Here is a 25,813-nt window from a genome sequence, read left to right as displayed (position 1 = left end):
GGCTAGTTTTTCTAATGCAAGTAATAGTAACCACAGCTCTGAAGCGCTCAGCGGACCACGGAGCTTGTCGTCTCTATGCTTCGCATTAAATGCAAAGCGCCTACACCATACTGCAACCCGCTGCAATTTTCTCAGCGACGAGTAATTCTTAAATAGTGTGTTTTCTGTTCTCATCACCATAGTAGCAAATGACTGTTTCATCGGTATCACATGTGTAAGACTGTTTAACTGGCAACACTGAATTTCTTAATAATGGGCGGCCAGTCCACGATAATGGATGATCAACTAAAACCGAAGTTGAGATTCCACGGCTCGCACAGTCTGCTGGATTTTCCTTGCTAGCAACGTACGCCCACTGTATTTCTCCTTCTTCCTGTATCTTCGCCACACGGTTTCCCACGAAAGTTTTCCATCTGCTAGGACAAGCACTAATCCAAGACAAAACAATTTTCGAGTCAGAATACGCTGTGATGGTTTTCAAGTTGACAGAGAATGCTTTCCGCACTAAGGAAAGGAGGCGAAGTAACAGCACAGCTGCACAGAGTTCCGACCTGGGAAGGGTTACAGTTTTAAGGGGGGCTACCTTTGCTTTTGATGCAACCATCTTCACTTGCACCTGTCGATTAGCACCTACACATCTCACGTAGACCACTGTTGCATAAGCCGCTTTTGACGCGTCGGAGAATCCAACCAAATTAATCTCCACGGTGTCTCTAGGAATAATATATTTCAATTGTGGCAGTATGCAACCCACTCTGTAGCCAAATTGCTTGGAAGCTCGTCGTTCCAATCAAAATCGAACTTCCAAATCGTTTGCATAAACAATTTTGCTTTGACCGTCACAGGAGAGATAAAAGCTAAAGGATCAAATAGCTTCGCTATCTCTGACAGAATCAGTCTTTTAATTATAATCGCTTGTTTGCTCGGATTCACCACATCAAAACACAAGTTATCCATAGAAGGGTTCCACTGTATATCTAAAGTTTTCTTCCCGTCTTCTTCATTGAATTGGAACTGCAGATTTGTTTCCAACAAGTCACAGGGGATAACGTCCAGCACTCTCGGATCGTTTGACCACCACTTCCGAAGCTCGAAGCCGCCTGTGCTGAGTAGCTGTGTCAATTGATGATAAAGCTCGATTGCTTCTTCAGTAGAATTGGCTCCTGTTAGACAGTCATCCATGTATACATGACTGAGTAAGCTCCTTGTGGCGAGAGGATAATTCTCTCCTGCGTCATTCGCTAACTGTCGAACCACTCTTGTAGCGAGAAAATCTGCAGGCTTAGTACCATAAGTGAGTGTATTTAAAAGGAATTCCTTGATTGGTTGTTCAGGGGTATCTCTCCACAGAATCAACTGAAAATGTCTATCTTCATAAGCGACCTCTACCGGTCTATGCATCATACGAACGTCAGAAATTACAGCAACTGGGTGGCAACGGAATCGAATTAAAATAGGAAATAAGTTTGGTTGTTTCATTTCACCGTTCATAAGCAAATCATTCAGGGAAAGTAGTACTTGTCTTGCAAGACGCATGAAAAAACTACTCTCAACTTAGTCGAAGTGCTGGTTTCATTTGTTACACAATGATGTGGAATGTATTAAGATGTGGAATGTATTAAGATGTGGGGGGTTCCTTAGGGGCCTCATCCTCCGCCACTGGTGTCATGTGTTGCAATGTGAGATATTCTTGCATAAAAGCCTGGTATTGTTGTTGTTTTACTGGATCTTTCTGCAATCTTTGCTCTTGTGATAACAAACACTTTCTTGCCCTCTCTTTTGAGTAACCTAATTCTTCCCAATTGCCTCGAAATGGCAAATTTACGACGTAACGTTCATTTGCTTTACGAGGATTTGTAGTTTCAAAATGCTCTTCACATAAGCGCTCTTCTTCTGTTACGAACTCTCTCTGCGGCAATTCTTCAATCTCAAAGAATTTTCTTAATGACTGGTTTACGTTATTTTCTTCAATTGACATGTGAAGAGAGGTGAATGGATGTTTTGAAGTATGTTGCTTTACTGCTCCTCAAATAACCCAACCTATGCGAGATTGAATTCCAATCGGTTCTCCTTCCCTTCCTTCTCATTTTCCTCTCATTAGCAGCGACGCATATATATCACACCCGCAAAGTAGGTCAATGTTATCCCTTGTGTGAAATGTGGGGTCAGAAATGTCAAGTCCGCGTATGTGACTCAAGCTCCCTGTGTTTTGAATAATCACATGTTGCAGTGGTGACGTAATATTTTCCACCAACAACGCAGAGGTTGTGTAGGAGTGTTTACCGTCTCGGGACGCAATCGTGATATCAACAGATGAATGTGACTGACTTCCCAACGTTAACAGAAGAAATGCATGTTACCGACACAAACACGCTCTTTCTTTTCAACCCTAACATTTGCACGGCATTTGTACTAATAAACGAAACCTCACTACAACTATTCAATAATCCAGGGAAACGCTGACACTGGTTATCTTTATTATTTGTTTGCAATTGCGGTCGGCCGCTAAATGTGACGTCAGAATCTGCTGCGAAGTTGCCAAACTTCCTTGGGGGGAGGAGGTTACTTCACGATGCAGGGAAGTATGGTGTTTCTTATAACACTTACGGCACGAACTAGCGCTGCATTTACTCACTCTATGAAAGGAACTAAGGCAATTATAGCACAAGCCACTGCTTCTCTCTCAGGCTCTGATAGGCTATTATATTGATTACACTTATAAAGCGGGTGGAACTCCTGATGGCATTTAGGGAAACACACTGACACATGAAAAGAAGTAGCATTTCTTTTGGCACTGGAATCACTAAAGGGCTGTTTCACTGAGTATACTTGTTGTTTGGGGGTCTGGAAGACGCTGACAAAGATCTCTCTCTCGTATCGAGGAAGGCTCGTAGCTGCTCAAACGTCGGAAGTTGATAGGCTGACACATTAAGCTACCACTGCTGCCGCTACACAATGTCGACCTTCTCCACGGTATCTAAAACCAAAATGGCATCCCAATGTTGAACTGGAACTTCTAGAACTCTGAGTACACGAACACACTAGGTTGTTACGTCCGAGAGTTTCAGCACGGCAACAGCTGATTCTGTCTGGATACAAGGTTGCGACAAGAGTCGCTTGATCGTATCATTCACAAGAACGTACCCTTGCTGATATCTATTGTTCAAAATTTCACACGCTTCTTTGTAATTTGTGTCTGTAATCGTAATAGATTGCAGCAACAATGCAGGTTCACCACGTATACTAGACTTCAAATATTAAAGTTTCTGTGCAGGGGACAAAGAGTTATTATTATGCAGAGATGCAAAGAGCAAATCACGAATCGACAGCCACTGCTGTAAGTTTCCCGCGAAAACAGGCAAGTCCAAGTTGGACTGTCTTACGTCACTACCGGATTTATCTGTCGATGCACTGGCAGCCATTGCCACGCCCTGCTGTTTTTGAGCACGATACAATGTCGCCAACATTTGCTCTAATCTGTCTTGAATCGAGCTGATTTCTGCATCAAACTCTGCAAATTGCTCATCACTACACTCGGACGACAGATCGCGTAAGAGTTTCTGAGTGTCCTCTGTTAATTGCACGGTTTTGTTGATGTACACGATGACGCTCTCTTGTGACAGATCGTCTGACGCAATCTTGTTTTCCACGCGCGTAACTTTGCGTTTCAGAACACCTTTACACGAAAGTATCTGCTCCATTGTTCACAACACTAACACTAGTCCAGACACAAGAGTCAGAACACACCCGGCATGGGATTGGATGCACAAAAAGCTGCTGGTTTGAGTCAATTCACTACACGTGGCACGTGCTGTACACCTGGCGTAACTTTCCCAAGTCCAGGAGTGTGTTGATCTCGTGTTGGGTGAAAGAATGAAGTCTCTCATAGCTCATGAACACAAACATGTATTACAACAACGGATATTGTACACAAAGACACAGGTTATACGACGACGGAAGTACCACCACTTGTGGCCGCGCCGCGCTCGCTCACACACACATACCAAGACCCTTCAGTTCAGTCAGTCCTATTGCGTCATGCATATGACACGTACTTCACGTGGCAAAGCTCCCTGCCCTCGAGCGAGCAAATCTATCATCAATTTTTAATTATAATTATATTACAGTACTGAACACTATTGATAGGAGGATTACTCTGATTTCTACCCACATCACCCCCTACGATGTGAGTCCGTTCCCGTTTCTCACCGAGGAAACTTCACATGAAATAGAAGAAGTTAGAGATCTCTTAACTTTCGGACTAAAGCGACCCCCTTTCCCTCCTACTTTAGGTGAACTTCTCAAATTTTGAGTGTCCAGCTTAGGATTTTCCCCTGAGCCTTGCGAAGTAACTGACACCTTATTAATGCCTCCCTTTAAGCTCTTGGCCTTAGAAAACGGAACCGGCTCCCTTTTGGCACTCACTTCTTTCAACGACTCAAAATTTTCTATAGCATGTATTGCCTCCGAAAAAGTGGAAATATCCGACATCACAAAATATTCCCTCAACTTATATGGTATAAGAGTACTCAGTTGCGCAATAATATGAGTTTCTTCCGCTTTTGGTTGTGTCGACCTTAGCATTTTGAAGTTCTTGGAAAATAACTGAAGCACACTCTCATCTGAGGATTTCACGTAAGGTGCATTCAATATTCTCGCAAGACACGAACTTTTCCCTCGAGTTTTCATAATGAGCAATAAATTCCCTCTTAAACCTGTCATATGAAGTTAGTCGTCTCTTTTCTCACTATACCATACTTTGGCAATTTCCGTCAGTAATTTGGGCACGTACTTGAGATAATTTTCCACGCGCACTCCATAAAGCTCCAGATGTTTCTCCACCTTTTCCAAAAACTCAGTAGGGCTCACGTCTGTAATCAACCCGTTACATTTTGGGAACTTTATCAAGTCTTGAGGCTTCACTGAAACTCCTCTAGCATCCGGGTAATTTATCGAATTACGAGAATTATTACAAACACTGTCACTATTCTGATTAGTATTACAATTAAGTGAATACTGACCACTAATATAAGATGATTGTTCATCAACATTTGCATTTCTTCTAACACCAGCACTTCCATTATTATTAGATCTTGATGGATAATCTTCACGTCTGAAGTTAGAATTATTCACGTTATTATTAGTTCTTTCAGACCTTACAAACTGCCTTCTTGACGGATTGCGTTCAAATCTTCTGGGAGATGGGCGATTATTTACATTGATTCCTGCATTTTCAGTCTGTGTTGTAGAATCATAAGAATTCCGCTCAACATTTACTTGCCTGACGAAGTATTTCTGTCGAAACTTCTCTTCTTATTAGCCCTGTCATCAGAATCTGTATTATCACCAGGCAAAGATAAACTTTTATTCTTATCACTCGAATACAAATCAATAGTCCTTAATTTCTGCGTCAGTTGCTTAAGATCTGTAATGTTATGGCAGCCCACATTCTTTGAAATTGACTCAGGTAGCTGTTTCAAAATCATCCGTATTACTTCAACTTTGTTTGGAGTTTCCACAAGGTTACAATAAGCAGAGTACGTTTTTAAAGCGTATGCTTCCAATGATAAACCTGAAGCTGGGTTGTATTTCCTAGATCGTTACAATGTCAACTGACTTTCTAATAATTCATTAGAAGCAAATTGGTCTAGAAATTTATGTACAAAGTCCTCATAAGAAGTGAAATTCTTCTTTTCACTGTTGAACCAGTAAGCGCCTACATTATAAAAACACTTACGAATTATACATAATTTATACTTGGAAGGAACACCAATTAAGTGTAACATTGTAGTTAGTTGTTCGATAAATTCTCTAGCAGATTGTTTTGAAACATCTCCTCCAAAACGTGGCAATTGACTAAGTTCACTAACTCGTGAAAACCTATTAGAGCATGTATCAGAATGATTATAAGAATTCCATGTAGAATCATTATTCAGCCACATCGGGTTATAAGTACAGTTTGTTCTAGTACAAGGACTATGATTTACATTTAAGTCATCAGGAAACTGATTATGGATTAAGGAATGACATGTACTTTGACGTTGGCAACCACATACTGAAGTTTCAAGACCTGTGAAATTGTCTTTATTATCACAAGCAACATAAGTTCTAGAAGGTATGGAATTTCTGTTAGATGTAGAACAAATTTGCTTTGATGTGTCTGTAGCACATAAAGAACTAGGTGCTTAATTTTCAATATCACAAGTACGTGCTTATTATTATACAGTAAAGAGCTGTTCAACGAAGAAAGACATGAATGGTTATTTAGTGAACATGCACAATGGATTTTGTCAACAGTAGGATTGCTATTAGTAAATTCAGTATTATCTAAAACACAATGCCGCAATGCATATGTATTCTTGCCTTGTGAAGTGGAAGCTTTACCAAATTTATTTTTACTTTTATTGTGAGCAGATTTTCCCTTGCACAATTTGGTTACATTTTCCTTTGCAGAATTCACTTCAGCATCAGATGTATCATAGCCAGAAGAACCTGTATGAAATGTTTCGCATTTATTGTGTTCACTAAATACAACATGCTTTATTTTAGAATTTAATCTTGTATCAGTTTGGCAGGCTATGTGCCTATGTTCATTAGTAAGTGCATCAACATTACTTAATTCTTTATCTGGTTGTAGAACGTCTCTAACCATACTAGTACAAATAACATCGCTTTGCTCTAAGTTAATGCATTTCTCATGTAAATCCTTAAGCATAGAATCAAATTCTTACAATTTTACCTGAGTAGTATTCATATTTGTTTGTAGTGTACTTATAGAAGTTTCATGTTGGCACAACTGGTTTGATAAGTGTTGTTTTAACTCATCATCATGATGGTCTAGTTTTGATTCCAGATCACTGACTTTCGAATTTAATAAAGTTACTTCATCATTTATACGTTCATTTAGTAACCTATTAGTTGATTGACAAGAATCAGAAACCTGCTGCAACTTATTTTCTACATGTTGGATCCCTTCATTCAGTTTTTCAGTACTTTGCTGCAACCTAACCAATTTTGTGCCCCAAACTTCACACTTTGTTTGTAAACTTTTGCGCAGCGTTTCAGTGTTCTGATCAAGTTTATCTTGTAACCTATTCTCCAAAGCTTCAGTGTTCTGATCAAGTCTATCTTGTAACCTATTCTCCAAAGCTTCAGTGTTCTGATCAAGTCTATCTTGTAACCTATTCTCCAGAGCTTCAGTGTTCTGAAGTAACCTATTCTCCAGCGTTTCGGTATTCTGGAGCAACTTGTCTTGCAACCTATTCTCCAGAGCTTCAGTATTCTGAAGTAACCTATTCTCCAGCGTTTCGGTATTCTGGAGCAACTTGTCTTGCAACCTATTCTCATGTTGGGCCAAACTCAAGTGAAAAGCAGATAAAAAGTTGGTCAATATTGGGATTTACTGTATCCAAGTATGATTTTAAAGTGAATGGATTGAATTCTGGATTGCATGTCTTACAGTAATAGTCTTCTTTCATAGAGCTGAATATTACCCAGTAAATAACTGTAAGGCCTCTACAATTTACATGTTCCCATTTCTTGCATGACGTGCATTCAATCATGCGAGTGTCAGAAAATCTGTCCTTACAACAGAGTAAATCCTCCATTTGCTTACCAGAATTGTCCTCTTCGTTTCTTACTTCAGCAACATCACTGAGATCCGGTTGAAGGCACACGCTACTTCGAAGCACGTAAGGCACTTCTCTTTCTTCATTATAGCATTATCAGTAATCAACTCACAATTTTCGAATCCTGGGTCTAGGTCGCCAATTTATTGCAACTGTCCCCAGTGTGGAGCAGTTTGTTGCAATATTTTAAATAAAAATAACTTTTCAAATGTTACTTAACAAAATTAGTATATTAACCAATTTCTACAGTCACTATAGTAACGAATAACAAACAAAATAACATCAACGAATTTTCTTCATTCTTTTCAGATTATGCTCAAAACGAAATAACAAAATATAATTGCAAAAATGTCTTTGAATTAAAGAACTGTTGCAGTTGCCTACCCTTTGAAGGTTTTGGCTTGTAACTTATGACGGGGGCATTTCCGGACCAGGGTTACCTATCTCATTTTGTTGCGTTTGTTCCCTTCCATTATCCCTGCAAGTATGTAACACGGTCACAGAAACATCCTGTATATGTATATATAGGTAATCTTGACTTGCACCAAACCGGTCCTATGGGATTGATGCTATTCTAACGTAATATGAAGAGGAATATAAACGTTGTTCAGGTTCAGTCTTTATTGTAGGATTTATCTCTAAAGAACTACGCACCAAATAATATGTTTTTCACTATATTTCACACATAACAGCCGAGAACCGTCGTGTCGAGGACAATTGCACATAATGTAGGCGCTACGTGGCCATGTTTCATTGGTGTCATTTCATTGATTTAGTGCAGCAAAATGTAATTGGTTCCAACAGGAGCATTGTATGTGCTCGATGTAATTTCACTTTAGAACAAATTGCATGTTATTGTAACACAATCTGCCAAATTTGTGCAAACAGTTTCCGTTAATCAAGAGTGCAGGACAGTGCAATACCTGTTGTGCGTATATATATATATATAATTATACTATAATACAAGATTATAGTTTACAGTAAGTACCTGTATATTCTTTACGTCTTGCAAGAAGATCCCGGTGAACTCAGCTCTATGGTAATTCATTCCAGAGGGATTGTAAGTGCTAACCTGCAAAATAATTGCATATTCCTGTCCTAACTGTCCGGACATCGTTCAGTCTTGTTTTGGGAAGTGCGTGGTTCTGATAAACGTACTAGGAGAACTGTCCCATGTGTTACCTACGGGTTCATGAATATTATACATGTGTGTATGTATGCATAGAACTAAGTAAGAATGGGGCTTCCCCGATGGCGCAGTGGTAGCGTCCTCGCCTTGTAATCAAGGGGTCCCGGGTTCCATACCCAGTGGAAGCACATAGTGGTTCGCATTCCACTTTAAACTGTAGGTCAAGTCCCGATTAGCTTTACTGTGCATAAAGTGGACTTAAAAACACCAATTCAATCAATCAATTCAATCAACTAAGTAAGAATAAGGAAGTAATTTATCATGCTCGTGACGGAAGGAAAGTATTAGCAGCTGAACCGGGGTCCACCAAAATTTATTATCAAATTATTATTTTTATTATTACCTTTATAACAATTACTAAAACACAGCCATTCATTGATCATATTACTTGGTATTACTTAGTATTTGGAAATATACCATTTTTTTTATATTGTACCCCAGGAGTCTGTGGAGCAAGCGATCGAAAACAAGTCCTGTGTGCAAGTAGTGTCGAGAGGCCTCGTCCAATGAAGTGTGAGAGGGAGAGGCATGGCATGGAGGCGGCAACGAGACTGCGCCTACCAGCCGTCTGGAGCAACGTGGACTGTTTTGCTCCGCCAACTAGTTTTCTCCCTTTCTTACTGTTATGCACGGCGTTGCTCCATATACTCATGGGACAGTCTGTATGTCGTCAGTTTTTTAGTGATAATATAAACTTTCCGATAATATTGATGTAATTTACATGGTAAAAGCCTTCGAAGCTTATACTTCCTTTGCTAGAATTAAAAGTATTGGGTGTCAAACGTTCTTGTTTTTCTACAGAAATGTGAAGAAAAACCTCCTGAACAGAATCCGATATATGTATATTTTGGACTTGAAATGGATTGAAATATGGTGGCCAGTAAATTGCACCTACCACCTTTCTTTTGCTTCCAAAAGGCAGCGGATTTCTTAGAACCTCCTTCCAAACCAAAGAGTTCACTCGTACATTGTAAAAAAGAGGAGCTTGATGCTCCCTTCGATGCCTATCATGCAAAGATAGACGAGCGAAGTACTTCCTTATATGCTTTTTCTTCTTCTTTTTTTTTGGCAACATCAGTGACCATGAACTTGCCGGCGAGGCTAATTTCGAAAACTCTTCTTACGGACATGCACTTCGAAGTAATGTGGGAACATTTGGTGCACAGAGGACGAGCTACACGATCTAAAGGAAGAAGTTTGTGAGGAAGGAATGCAGAGCTTGGAAGTTCCATCGACCTTGAATGTACAAATGAAGAAAACGTGTTTACTCTTGAGCATGCAACAAGTTACATCACATGCATTTGTACTTTTGAGTCGTATTGCGTTATTTCTGCTAATCCTGACCTACCCTTTTTCATTTATACCTGTATTTTACTTAGTTCTGAGAAGCGGACAACAACTGAAGGGGCTTGGACAACCGATGACTTGAAGAGCAACTGATGTGTGATGCGTATGGAATAATCTTGCAAGCAGTGCTCATTCTTACCTGCATTCGTAGTCCTGTTCAAAATTATCCTTTAAATATAATGTTCTATATTAGGTGTAAAATACGTAAAAGGCTTACAAATTCACAGATTTTAAGTTGTTTTTTTTTTACCTTCATCCAGTCTACATTAGGGATGGCCAAACGGATCCGGATCCAAAAGTTCCGGATCTAGATCCGAAAATCCGGATCCGAGAGTTTCGTATCTCAATCCCATTATAATATTACCACACCTTAAAAGGTATTATGATCTTCGATTACAAAGAATTTTTTCAATAGTTAGTCCTACAAGATGTGTTTTCAAGTGTTGTTCCTAAAATACTTTGCTACACATCGGCTAACACACTCGTGCACAAAAATAATCTTTCTTGTTTAACATAAAATGTCAGAGATGATTTTGTAAATGTCATTGAAACAAATATGTATTCATTCGAATGTATTGGAAATGGAAACACACATAAATGTGAGACATTCCATTCCAGTATGAAACCTTTAACACATTTAACAAGATAGAAATGTTATACAAAAATTATACAATTGTTCTGTTTTAGGGGGCAAACCCCCCTCACATGTCAAAATGAGGACAAATTGAAGTGGGCATTTGACCCCTGTGTACCCCTCTGATTTTCATGAAACTTGGCAGGTGTATAGAGGGTCCCAAAGGAAGAAATACTTGTTTTTTTGTTTCGGCTAGAAAACGGTTTTAGGGGACAAAACCCGTGTCAAATATCAAGATGAGGACAAATTGAGGTAGGGATCTGACCCCTGTGTCCCCCTCCGAATTCCATGAAATTTGGCAGGTGTATAGAGGGGCCTTATACCCCCGTTTCTTCCTATGCCATATTTACGTGGTTTCGGGGTCAGATCCCTACTTCAATTTCTCCTCATCTTGACATTTGAGGGCGGGGGTTTGCCCCCCTAAAACAGTTTCTTAGCTGAAACACAAAAACACGTACTTCTTCGTTTGGGCCCCGCTATACACCTGCCAAGTTTCATGGCAATCGGAGGGGGACACTTAGATAACCTCCCTTGTAAGTGTATTAATTACAAATTGCGCACGCACACACAAACACATATATATACACACATATATATATAATATACATACATACAGGATGTTACTAAAGTTCGTTTCCAACGCTTAGGAGGTGATTCTACAAGTGAAAATAAACACAAAATTTCATGTGACGAAATGCCGAAAACGGCACCCATTCGGAGTTATTGAAGTGGGAAAAAGTGTGAAAATTATGTTTACAAGGAAATAGTGGAACAAAGGCCAACTATATGACCGCTGCGAAGGGCGTTCCACTATGAAATGCGGCATGCTCTATTCAAGAAAGCACATGGCAGATGTGAGAAGTTGATGCGCAAGGAATTCCCAAAAGGAAGCGAATGGGTCTGTTGAAGTCATGTAGGTAGGGAAGGGTTTAGCGAGATGTGTTTTCCACGGAAAGTGATATGTGGAGACTGACATCTATGAAGAAAGCGAATATCCGTAGTGGACATCACCATTACGTAGAAAAACAAAGATGGTGGTGGTGGTGCGCTAGGTTGCATATGTGTCGACATGTTCACTGTGTGCAGAGTGGAGGTGCCGAGGGAACCACATCACAGACGATGTTCAAACTGTCTGCCATTAACTTCCACGCAGAGATAACAACGCCGAATCAACGATTGTCTAGTGCGAGCAAACAACCCCGCGGTGTCTGCTATCGTCGCTGCGGTGACATTAATGCGTGCAACGAGATCCTCGGCCGACACGACAGGTGTTTCGTATACGAGGCGTTTCATCTCTCCCCACAGAAGAAGTCCAGTGTAAATGAATATTTTTACAAAGCATGAAAAATGGCACATAACACACATGTACGGACATGCCGTCGATAATTTTCAGTTTGGTTAGGTGGATTAGCTCGGCATCTATGGCAGTGAAAAAAGAAATGTTCATTTCTACCGATAGCCAATCGGATGAGGCGTCTTTAAAGGGGAAGTAGGAAAATCGTTGTTTCTGGAACTTAAGACTGTGCATTGGCAATGTTGCTGGTGTTTCAGTGCCACAAAAGGTGTGTTTCGAAACTGCATAATCATGCAATTACTGAAAACAATAAAAAAGAATCATGGAAATTTTCATGAAAATAGTGTTACTTACATGCACCTGGTAACCATCCGATGCATCAGGAATGGAATTTACAGCTTTACAGCAGATACTGGAAGTGACCGCTTTGTAAAAAAATTCATTTACACTTCCCGTTACATCTGGCAACACTGCGTGGACACTAATGAAATCCAGCCATTGTTCCCCGGTTTAAATATACAGGGTGATTCTAAAGGTAGGGTACAAATGAAAACCACAGATACCTCCCATGAAATAGATACGAAAGTGCCCCTTCCACTTTACCGAGAGATGCCTCCCCATGCGCTGCACCGCCAGCGCCGCCATTTCTGCCCCGAACGAACCATGTAAGCGTCTGTTGCCACGGAACACTTTGCTTGCATTCTCGGTGTGTTTCTTCGTCCTACGTCGTCCTCCCGTGGTTCTGCAACCCCACACTACTATTCTCGACTGCACTGCTTCAGTCATGGTGTTTGTTTCCCGCTGTGCAATTGTTACTTCATGCTTCATTGCAAGTAGTACTAACTTATTGTTTCAAAGTCATACTTGGTACGAGCCTTTTTTTTTTATGGATTTAACCTCAGTGGTAGCATATTTTGACGATTTTTTTGTTGATTTTATACCGTTTGACGACTTTTCAGTGCAATTTTCACCGCATCTAATTTTTTTCCACTCATACTTGGTACGAATGCCAAGATCTTACGTGATATAACTTAACCTATTCATTTTTTTTTGCTAAACTACACGAGAGCCTCTACGTGCTTTGACCTACTTTAGAGTAGTGGGGTAAAGACAGTTCAGAAACTTCAAGTGGGGTTCAGTGTTGCCAACCCACCCCAAGAAAATTTCACCATGGAGATATTTTACAGGTGAAGCTAACCTACCAATAGGAGTTGGCAACACTGACTAGTTGCTTCACAAACACACCTTGTTTTTTTAAACATATGATATTTCACAAGCTACAAGTTGACGGCGTAATCTTCTATAAGATGATAACTATGCAGTAAGATCAAGAAGACGCCAGCTGGCAATAGCGGTGTTAATGCTTCCTCTTCTCTACCCCCCCCCCCCTTACCGGGCCTCCTCCCTTATGGCGGGAACCCAAACGTTCTGGCTGGGTCCTTTGATCTACTTTTTTTACGGCGTTTTACGGACTAAACTAACCTACAATGAGAGAAAAGTGGACAGAAGAAGCTCTGGCATCCCTTTTTTAAGCTATTTTTTACCTCCTGCTCTTATGCTAACCTCGCCCTTTGACCTACTCTTGAAATGACTTTCCTATAAGTCTGCTGTCTCCTCTTATTGTAAGGTCGCTCATTGTAATCTACTACGATCTTGTTCTCAGCGTAATCTGCCACGATGTTTTTTTTTTTAAAAAAAACTCATGCGTGATCTTCTACAATATGTGGCCCCCTGCTACGACCTAAACGGGACACCTCTCCTACGATGTTTTTGGGCCCCCTCCTCCTGCTACGATGTGTTTTTCTCCTCATGATGCAAAAAATGGTATTGTAGCGGTATTTGAAATCGACTGTGCTGCGTGAAGGGCATGTTCAGTGAACAATAGGAGAGCGGGAGAGTACTTCCTGGCTTTTCATCGAAAAAAACGGGGCGATGATGATGATCAGTTCAGACAATGGAATTGGACTAAATTTTCGGATGCGGATTACGCCACCTCGCATCCCTTATAATCCGAAAGCTCTCTGCCGTGGAAACTTCCATATCATCTAGAGAGACTGTTCTGCGAGTTGATTCTAACAGACGTAAAGGGATTTGTGGATGGGACTCCCATGAAACAAGCCTAACAGCCCTTAACGTATTGTGGAAGAAAAAATACACACTCGCAGAACTACACATTTTTTTTAGCATGGATTTTTTGTTTGTGTACCGTTGTTGATAGGAAAAAAAATGTGTGCGGGACACATTATTAGGCACTTTTTTTTTATTGCGTTTGATGTCAAAGTGGAAGTGGGGTTCGGATCTTAACAGAAAAGTATGAGCCCTTCGATTTACTATGGCGAGGCTCACGATCTTACGTGACACAACTTAACGTAACAATTAATGAACTTGGAAAATTAGAAAGAAAAAAAAACAATGGCGAGCGTAACATGGCGATGACGTGGAGCCTACAACACAAGTTATTACGTAACATTGTGATGACTCATATTAAGCACCCCTTAATTGTATTACTTATAAGGGTATACTATTGCACAACGTTTTTGCAACAAGTTATTACGTAACATTGTGATGACTCATATCTAATGCCCTTCGTTGTAGTAACTATAAGGGAGTAAACTATTACACAACATATTGCAACAAGTTATGACGTAATGTGATGAGTCATATCTAACGTGGCGTCTTCTGATTGGTTAATTATTACAGGTGTTTTCAATACGGTCCGCGCTTTTATTATATATAGACGGCATACACTGCAGATCAGTCAGTCTCGTGAGAGCAGCCGAAGAGTACGGACGTCCTGTCGCAGCGCTCCTCGTTTTTGTAAAAATAATAGGTATTTAACATTTATTTGAAGATACATACGATCTATTATTTCAAGTTTAAAGGTGTTTCACGTGGTTTTTCATAGTAATTTCGACCAGATTGAATTTTGACGTGATCGTGCGTTTTCTATTTCGCCCCGTAAAATTCTATAAAAATAACATACCTGAAAATTGTATCGCTATATACTAGACTTTTTGATTTCTGTGATTTTGGAGAAAGCAATGGCATCCACAACCAGTTTCAATCGTAAAAATGATAAAACTGAATGTGTTACTTGCGAAAAATTAATATCTAAAACTAATATTAGCAAGCACAGGGCAAGATGTAGTGAAACAGCTTCGAGTTTAAATCGTTCGTTACCTTCTAAGCCTTGTGCTCGATGTAGAAAAATGATCAGCATTGCAAATTTAAGTAAACACCTCAAAATTTGCAAACCATCGACCGGACAAGCATCGAAAAGGAAAATCGATGATCCAGAAACGGAAGCTTCCACTTCCAAGCAAATTAAATTATCTAATGAACGCAAACCAATTAGATCTGCATTCAACGACCAACTCCAGGATTTTTCAATTAAGTCAGAACCAGGCCGTGACATCCTTAGTTTCTTGGATGAAACGAAAACATCTGTACTAAATATTTTAAAAGATAAACTTGAAAACAACTCTATAAAATTATATGTTGTTCTGTTTTCTGAATACGAGAAAGTTGATGGCACAACGAGTATTTTTTATCATCGTACAAAAAACCAGACTCTTTATTTTGCTGACGTCGAAAATTTAGACAACTTCTATTATAAAATTACCAATGAGCTGGTTAAGAAACATGACGATTTCGAGGCTAAAGGGTCGGGATGGTCTCTGTGTGGCTCACACGTTAACCGTTTACGTGAACCAATTCTCGCCTCTTCGCGCTTCCAGCTACGTTCCTCTTCCACCGAACATTCAACACAAGAGGGCTGTGTTAAATATACAGAACAGCGATAACAAGTGTTTCCTTTGGTGTATATTGGCTGCACTGCATCATGTTTATTGCAAAAATAATCGAGAACGGGTTTATCATTACAAGCAGCATGAACCTGAACTGGAAAATGTAATGTCTGGCATCGAATACCCGGTGACATTGTCGGATATAACAAAGTTTGAAAATCGTGCAGGAAAACGCATCGCTATTAATGTATATTCCTTCACGTCAGATAAATATCTCGTGCATCCCGTCAGGATAAGCGATATCGACGATGACGATGCTCGTGTGATTAATCTTCTTCTAATTTCAAACGAGGATGTTCATCACTACACGCTAATTCGTTCTCTATCACGTTTGGTCAGAAGTCAAACTACCAAGTATGCAAACCACATCGAAGTTTGCCCGAGATGCCTAACCACGTTCAACGATAAAAAACAAGTCGATTATCAAAATTACACCGGACGTCAGATTGCTATCGATAAACTTGCCGAACATAAAATTTATTGCGGTGACAACAGACCGACTTGCATGTTGATGCCGAAATCAAAAGAGGTCGAAGAATTTAGGATGCATAAGGCATTGTTCGAACATCCCGCAATCATCATTGCTGATTTTGAGTCTTTTCTCAAACCGTTGTCGTACTGCGAACCAGACCCCGAACTTTCTTCCACAACACCGTATCAGTTGCACGAAGCCTCGAGTTTCGGATATGTTGTTGTGCGACAGGATAGGATAGATGAACCGTATGTTTACCGAGGACCAGACGTAATCAAACATTTTTTTGAAAAGATGGTTGAAGAGGTTGAGACCATTGGCAGCCTCTTACGCGAATCGAAACCAATGCTTCCATTATCCAGCGATGAACTTCAATCTCACAATAACATTGAAACGTGTCCGGTGTGCGATCAACGTTTCACCGACGAGAACCGGAAAGTATTTCACCATAATCACTTCACCGAAAACTTCATCGGTGGAATCTGTAACACGTGTAATCTAAAGATCCAAAAACCTACGTTTGTCCTCGTATACCTTCATAATGGCAGCGGTTACGACTTCCATCTCTTAATACGGAATCTTGGATATGATAGACAAAAAATAAATATTCTAGCAGAGAATGAAGAAAGGTACATCAGTGTCAGCAAGCGAGTATTGATTCCGGGAACAAACGAAACTGTGGAGATGAAATTTTTAGATTCTTACAGATTTTTATCTGCGAGCTTGGACGCTCTTGCAAGCAAACTTTCGGCTGAACAATTTAGAATAACGAGAGCTAATTTTCCCACCGTAGACAGAAATGATTAGACGTAAAGGTATTTATCCATATGAATATGTTAGTGATAATTCTAAATTTAACGACGACACTCTTCCACCTCAAAAAGAATTTTACAGTCGACTCAGAGAGAAAGGAATCACGGATGATGAATACGAACACGCGCAACGGATGTGGGACAAATTAGGATGTAGGACACTCGGCGATTATCACGATGCCTACTTAAAACTGGACGTGACAATACTCGCGGATGTTTTTCAAGCATTCAGGAAAACGTCGGCGAATATTTACAAATTAGATCCTGCATATTTTTACGGTCTCTCGGGCTTAGCGTGGTCTGCCATGTTATTACAGACAAAAATAAAACTCGAATTGATACCGGACGTGGACATGTTATATTTTATCGAGAGGGGGATACGAGGTGGAATGGTGCAATGCGTACAGAGACATGCAAAAGCAAATACCGTTCACATGACAGAAGAATACGATCCTAATGAACAATCGAAATACATATTTTATGTGGATGCAAATAATTTATACGGACATCCTATGATACAAAAACTTCCTTACGGCGGGTTCGAATGGGTGGATACCACTTCCATTAACATTAATAATTTCAACGACTGTGAATTTGGCTTGTTTATAGAGGTGGGCCTCGAATTCCCCGACCATCTACACGATTACTTCAAAGATCTACCTCCTGCACCCGAACTAAAATGTTAGCCCGATTCAAATCAACGTAAGCTTCTGTTAACATTGGATAGGAAAGAGAGATACGTTCTCCATTACAAAAATCTTCAATTCTTAATTGAGAAGGGAGTTCAAGTAATAAATGTGAGAAGAATAATGAAATTCAAACATTCCGAGTGGTTAAAACCTTACATTGAAAAAAATACGTATCATAGAACACGCACCACGTCAGATTTAGATAATTTTTTTTTTAAACTCATGAATAATGTTGTTTACGGAAAAACAATGGAGAATGTCAGGAAGCACGTGGACGTGAGATTAGTTCCCGATTCAAATAAATGTAGAAAATTGATAGCATCGCCGACATTCAAATCACGAAATATATATGATGAAAACCTGGCCCTGTTTGTGATGGAAAAAAAAATAATCAAGTTCAACAAACCAATCTACGTGGGGGCGACGGTTTTGGATTTATCTAAACTGCATATGTTTGAATTTCATTATAATGTCATGAAACCCTTCTATAATGAAAATATAACACTACACGGACAGTTTTATTTATTCCGTACAGACATCTGACCTCTACAACAATTTGAAACAACCGAAAATGATTGATCATATCGACACATCTTCCTTCCCTCAACCAAACAGATTTGATCTCCCTTCTCGCAATAAAAAAGTGCTTGGTAAAATGAAGGATGAATGCAACGGAGAAATCATTCTGGAGTTCGCCGGTTTACGTTCCAAAATGTATGTGGTGAAAACAGAAACCAGCATCACCAAAAAAGCCAAAGGTGTTGGTAAAAATACCGTGAAAAACAAGCTTGTGTTCGAGGATTACATCAATTGCCTCTATTCACAGTCGAGGATTCTACGTTTGGAGACAAGAATACAAAGCGTAGACCACGTGCTTACCACAAACAAAGTTAGGAAAATAGCATTGGATCCGCATGACGATAAAAGATGTATTTTGTCTTGTGGAATCCACACGTTGCCTTGGGGGCACTATCGTTTAGAAATTAGTAAGAATTGTAGGCGATGCAAATGAAAAAAAAAATAAACTTAAATAACTATAACTAAAATAAAAAAAATAAACTTTAACTGTCTCATACACAATAAATAAATAGCAAGGACAATGAATCTTTTTGGTTTCCGAAAACAGATCATCATGGAGACTGTACACCGCACGACGACAGATCTACCTTCCGTGTTATCTAAACTCAACGGTCTGTTGATCGTTCATCTCAACAGCATTTGGACAAAATTGGACGAGGACGTTGGTAAAACCTTTTACGTCTTCAATAACAATTTACATTTCTACGAAATTCTGATCGACGGGAAACTTCGGATCACCGTGAATCCGGAGAACGAAGGGCGAAAAATCAAAATTTCTAGCGGCAAGAACATTTTTCGAATGAAGCACGACAAGGTGCTTTCTAACATGGCGTACGATGTGTCTGCAGGAGATTGTTTATACGTGGAACTCCTAGGAGATTACGACAAACTCATTCCTCTCTTCGTAGAATTACGAATCGTCTATCCTATTATAAATAACCGTTAACAAAATGCCTAACGACATTTTCGGCCACACCAAGCGTGTAGACCACGCAGAAGAGATTCTTATGCTCGACGTTCGAGTTAAAAAGTTGAGGAGCGATTTGATTGCTTTGCAGGAGACATTAAACAAAAGTTTAGAGTCAGAGATCGCTACGCTCCAAACGCAATGTCTCGATCCTATTCTGAAAATCGATTCCGAACTGAAAACGCTCATAAAAAATTATGGTGATGTACCTTCTTACGACAACGTTCAAAATATACAGTTGAGCGTGGATTCGCTTCAAAATGATTTGGCCAAATTACAGCAATTTCAATCGAAAGATTTGGAAAAATTGAAACTCGAAATCGAAGAACGAACTTCCGCAATTGAAAAGAATTTCTCTGAACTTCAAACCGTCGTGAACGATATCGATGTAGAACGCGTAGAACGCTTGCATGTCGTCGTTTCCAAATTACAAGAAGAATTCACCAGCACGTTGGAAGAAATTAAATCCAAGTTACGGACTTTGGAAGATACCATGACAAACCTACCATCGTCAGACGAACTGCAGGTCATCGGTAAAAGCGTTGCGAACATAAAAATTCAATTGGAGGCTTATCAAGATTTCGAACACATTCAAACAACCATCGCTACGCTTCAGGCGTCTTTGGAGTTGATCAACGAAGAAATTAAAAATATTCACGCTCAAGCAAGCGCGTTGACAAGTATTCAAGACACGTTAAGCACGGTTCAGCAGAAGATCGAATATTTAGAAAATTTGAACGTCGAATCGAACCTTGCTCATTTTCATCACGTACTGGACAACATACAGGGTGACTTGGAATCGTTACGGACGAGCGTGCCTTCGAAGGAAGATTTGGAGAAATTGAAATCGGCGGTGACGGCATTATCCGATTCGAGCGACATCAAAAGTTCATTGAGCGATCTCGAAAGTACGGTGGCCAATCTCCCCACCTCCAAAGAATTACACGCTTTGAAAAGGAACATATCTCGAATGCTGAAACGACTAGAAACGGAAACGGCAAACGTGGAACAGATTCGAGATGAAATTACTTCGCTGGTGTCGACCTTGCCCACTTCGCAGAGCGTCGCGGATCTTCACACGCAGTTTACCGAGATGCGAAGCATCGTGAACGATCTTACCGAGAAAAGTTCGAAATTGAATCAAGTTGAGAACCTTCAGAACATTGTCGTCAACATCAGAGATCAAGTTGGAGTGCTGGAATCAACGCAGGAATCGACGCTGGCCTCTTTCGGTGCCAAGTTGGAAGAACTGAACGAAAACTACAAGCAGTTGAAAGAGGAAGTGAAAATCAAACCGTCATTTTCTGCCGTAACGGATACCATAGTCAAGCATTTGGTGCCCATTGAAAATAAACTTGGACACGTTCCCAGTAATCTGCTCAGCGTCGACACTAAAATCGCCAAATTGTTCACCTTGCAAGCCATCGAAATCAACAGCGTACCCAATCAACAGAGAATCTCCACGTTCGTCGAAGGTAACAAACTGTACATGTTACATCCTTATCATCCGTATTACAAGTCTCTCCTCGATGGCACGATTCAGATATACGAATTTTCGTACTGGTCTCACGGCAGAAAAGCTAGCGTTCCCACCATGACGTTGATATCGAATCGTGGTGTCCAGAAAGCAGGAAACATTCCTCTGGCACGTTGGAACGAAACGCGCAACATATATGAAATACACGAAGACGAAGACCTTACCGTTTTCGACGTGAGTGCCGGCGATAAGCTGATCATTCAAAACACAAGCGAGGTGCCACCCTCTTTGAATCCCATCACGCTCGTGCTTCTCTTCAAACGTAATCTCTAAAAAAAAAAAAAATGTCTAGGCAAGCCATCGTCGAAGAATTGCATAAACCTGCACGCCGCAACTACGAACGTTTAGCGGTGGTAACCAAGGGCATCGATGACCTCTGGGAAAGTGACCTCGTGGAGATGAGTAGCGGCAAGTTGAAAAACGTACATAAATTGAACAAGGGCAACAAGTACCTCCTCACCGTCATAGACACATTTTAGAAATTCGCATGGGCAGTACCTTTGAAAGCCAAAACAGGAACATGCGTCACGGAAGCATTCAAATTAATTTTTCGCGAAAGCGGCAGACGACCTCGGTTTCTGCACACGGACAAGGGGAAGGAATTCTACAATGCCACGTTCAGGCTGTTTATTCGGAAACACGACGTTCAACATTACTCGACCTTCAGTGACGTCAAAGCCAGCATCGTGGAAAGATTCAATCGGACACTGAAATCGCGCATGTGGTCACGCTTTACGCTTCAGGGAAGCTACAAGAGGGTCACCATTCTTCCGGAACTCGTTAACGACTATAATCACACGGTGTACAGAACGATAGGCATGAAGCCAGCTGACGTTACGAAGTTCGAAGAGCAGCATTTAATTTCTACCGTTTACTGCCCAAAGTACACACCCACGACAAAAAAAGCTAAATACAAAATTGGAGACCAGGTGAGGATCAGTAAATTGAAGCGAACGTTCGACAAGAGTTTCACACGAAACTGGAGCACGGAACTTTTTACCGTGGTTCGCGTTTTACCCGGGAACCGTCACACGTATATAATAAAGGACAGTGGCGGTGAAATTTTATTGGGGCGCTTCTACGAGGAGGAACTCTCTAAAACTAAATACCCCGACACGTACCTTATCGAAAAAGTTTTGCGTAAGAGAGGTGACAAACTTTTGGTGAAATGGCTGGGACGTCCGGAAACGAGTTGGATCGACTCGAACGAAGTGATTCTATGAGTACGTGGAATGTTGTGAAGCGTTTACCTGATTCGGAAAGTCGAACGAAAAAAAGGAACGGCGAATTGCTTCCCGATAGCATACGATGTCTGATCGTAGGACCTTCAGGGTGCGGAAAGACGACACTGCTCATTGATAATTTTATCCTCGCACCCAATTGGTTAGACTGGGAAAACACCTCTACGTATTTTCGAAAAGTCTCGAACAACCGAAATACCAGCAACTTATGAAACTGTACGAGGGACTGGGCATTGCAACTTTCGCATCTGAAATCATTCCACTGGACGATTGTCTCGAGAATTCCGTTGTGGTGTTCGACGACATGATCCTGGAAAATCAAAACGAGATTCGTAATTTTTTCACTCGAGGTCGTCAGAAAGGATTAGATTGTTTCTACTGGCACAAACTTTTTCCAAGGTTCCGAAACAACTGCTACGCGATAATGCTAATTTTATTTGCTTGTTTCGACAAGACCACACCAATTTAAAACACGCACATAATGATTACGTAGGGGCTGAAATGAATTACAATCTATTTTCTAAATTCTGCTCCCACTGTTGGAACCAAGGTGATTTCGGATTCGTGACTATTGACATGACTCGAAAAACAAACCATGGAAAGTATAGGAATAAAATAAACGTTTATTTAGACGTCTCAGAGTATATTAATCACCCTGAGGCTAACAAGAGGAAAATTTCAGATTTGCAACGAGAATAAAAAAATAAAAAATCAAAGGTCGAGAATCTAAAACAGTCAAAAAATAAAATTTGAAAAAACGTTCTTTTTTTTCAAACGTCTCAAGCATATATAAAATAACCATTACAAACAAAAAGTGAGTGTTAGAAAAGTGGATAGTCTCCAGCGGGTGACAGCAAGAAAACTACGAGAACCGAACGTATAGGCTGAGAATTCGACGTTTCAGAAACGTTTCGACGTATATAGAAAAATGTCAAAACGTAAATTTCAAGAAGACGAAAATCTCAAGTTGCGGGATTACCTCGCGAAACGCTTCAAAGGTTGGAAATCCGAGAATCGCGGATCCTACGAAGAGAAGAAACGTCAGGATCAACCTGTGATCGACGCCATCAGCGGTCTAGGTAAAGAAATTAAAAGTGTCACGGAACAAAATAAAAATTTGATCAACGAACTCGTACCACTCGCAGCTAAAAGTTACGCTGTACCCACGCCCATTTCGAGCATTCCTTCGACGCCGTTCGAACTGAAGGAAGTACCGGCACGACGTCAAGCCATAAGCAGTACCTCTTCTTCGGATAAGATCGAGTTGGGACGTTTGGCACGAGACTACCTGAGCACGGGGAAATTCGACAAGGATGAAGTGTTCGGATTGTATCCGAGCAGGGAAACCAACGAGGGCGTCGTGTGGAAGATTGGGAAATCGAAAGTCACCTTCGAGGGTGACGACATTAAAGTTAATTTAGGCGATAAAAATAGTTGGACCAGGTATCCGGGTACGGTGGAACTGTGGGAACTCGTTGCCAAAAAGCAGGCGAAAGATTACACGGACGAAGATTACCAGAGTCACAGGGAAATTCTGATCATGACGGATGCCATGTACCAGAACAACGATGCCTCGCAGAATAGGGTGAAATCGAGCAGCGGTGAGGAGTACAGGAATCTCTTCAAACCGATTTGGAACGAGGTGAAGAATGGAAGCGGCGTCAAACGCTACAACACGTTACCCAAAGAATTCGTTTGGGTGGACGACGTGAGGAAACTCATCGACCGATTGTTAGTGATAGCCGGTGAAGAGAATGCAGGCAATCGTAATTTCTACAACGAGAAGGTTGGCATCGTGGACATGATCAGCACGAAACTTTCCAACTTCATCGTGAACGACGACAAGGTCATAGGTTACCTGATCAAAATTATCAACACGCTGCCTCCGAGATTCTGGAAGGTGGCCGAAGGAAAGGGACTCGTGAACGACATCATCAACAAGTTACCTTTCGAGATGCATTTACCTGGCTACCAGTACTGCGGACCGGGTGCCAAACTCGAGAAAAGATTGGAGAGAGGAGACAAGGGTGTGAATCCGTTGGATGCGGCATGCAAAGATCACGACATCGCTTACAACACTCGCAACGATCTGGATGCACGTCACGAAGCAGACAAGAAATTGGAACATGCCGCTTTCGAAAGATTCGTCAGCAGAGACGCATCGTTGGGTGAAAGAGTTGCAGCACTGGGCACCACCATCGCCATGAGCACGAAACAAAAATTTGGATGAGGTATATAAATAAATAACATACAGTAAAAAAAAAAACAACTAATAATAACAACATGTCTTGTATAACCGACTTACCACACGAACTGCTATGTAAAATATTCAAACACGCTTTAAACGGAGATGTAGGGAAACTTGTAATCATATCAAAAACAACGCCGGAATTTCGTATCCCTTGTGAAATGGTTGTCAAGGATTATCTTCGGGAGATCAGTGGCATGAGGTGCGGTGATCTCGACACTGTTCTTTCGGCCGCAGGGGAAAAATTAAACAAGAGGATGGATGATCTTCACGAGGCGAGGCAGGGGAGAAGACGATACACGGATGATTGGCGCAAGTCTAAACAGGAGACCGAAGAAATCATCACGCACATCATCGCGTTTTCCGAAGCACGAACTTTCTTTCTCTGTGAAAAAAATAATAATATATACGTGTCAAAACTTGATATATAAATAACACACATCGTGAAAAAAAATATCTTCGGTATATAAATAACACACATTGTGAAAAAAATTAAATTTCTATAACACCCTGAAATTTCTCTTCGATATGAGTGACCTCCAAGCATTAAAACAAATGCTAAATTTGTCAGTCGAGTATGTAAAAATTCAGGAATTTGAAGTCGACAAACCTTACACGATAACTTCCGGTTCAATTGTTTCTATCCAGTACGGTCCCAAGGTACGTCTGTTGCTCAACGTACAATACAGTCTATTTTTACCAGATCGATACGCTATCATGTTATCCGACGAGAAGCTAGCTATTTTAATCGAGAACAAAACTCAAATCGTGTACAAGGGGACAAAGGAACTTCTTGGTAAGAAAACGAAGCACGTAATAGAATTTGTGTAACGACTGCGCGGAGTATATAAAATAACATACCTTGAAAAAAAATTACACGAAACAAAAAAAAATCTCAGAATTTATATATATATAAATAACATACCGTGAAAAAAAACATGAAGCCCAAGGGTGTCGTGTACCAGATACCATATTCGAATCTGAAAACGTTGGGTGCCCTCGATGGGTTACTCACCAAGAAACAACGCGAGAAGAAACGTTCTTGCTTGTCGAAAGGACACGGAATGAAATTACTGCTCAGCACTCCACAATTGAAAAAGTTGCAGCGTTCGCGGAAACAGCAAAATATCGGAGGTTTCATATTCAGCATCCCGGCCATCCTGGCAGCATTGGGGGCCGTTGGAAGTTTGGCTGGGGGTAGCGCCGCCATCGCGAAAACCGTCATCGACTCGAAGAAGAACAAGGCGGAATTCGAAGAACAGAAACGTCACAATCTGGCCATGGAGAAGAAGGGGAAGGGCGTCGCGAGGAAGTTTAAAAAAAAGAAACAGCACTCACCAACCGGGACATTGAATCTCTGATCAAACCAT

At 40.7% G+C, this 25,813-nt stretch overlaps 1 protein-coding gene across 1 annotated transcript; it reads right to left on the bottom strand.

Moving 5' to 3' along the window:
• Nucleotides 1–729: 729 nt before the first annotated feature.
• Nucleotides 730–1,182, bottom strand: LOC145985646 (uncharacterized). The gene has a single exon (XM_083119716.1). It carries the CDS (start codon nt 1,180–1,182, stop codon nt 730–732), a length of 453 nt encoding a protein of 150 aa, XP_082975842.1.
• Between the last annotated feature and the right edge of the window lie 24,631 nt (nt 1,183–25,813).

This window comes from Lepisma saccharinum, chromosome 1, assembly GCF_977018435.1.
Source record: "Lepisma saccharinum chromosome 1, izLepSacc3.1, whole genome shotgun sequence".
NCBI classification, from domain to species: domain Eukaryota; kingdom Metazoa; phylum Arthropoda; class Insecta; order Zygentoma; family Lepismatidae; genus Lepisma; species Lepisma saccharinum.
Note: the sequence above shows the minus strand (reverse complement) of the source record. Positions and strands in the feature narration are given on the sequence as shown.

Bases quoted from the DNA above. Each gene is read 5' to 3' on its own strand.
- LOC145985646 (XM_083119716.1), bottom strand. From the start codon at position 1,182: ATGGATGACTGTCTAACAGGAGCCAATTCTACTGAAGAAGCAATCGAG.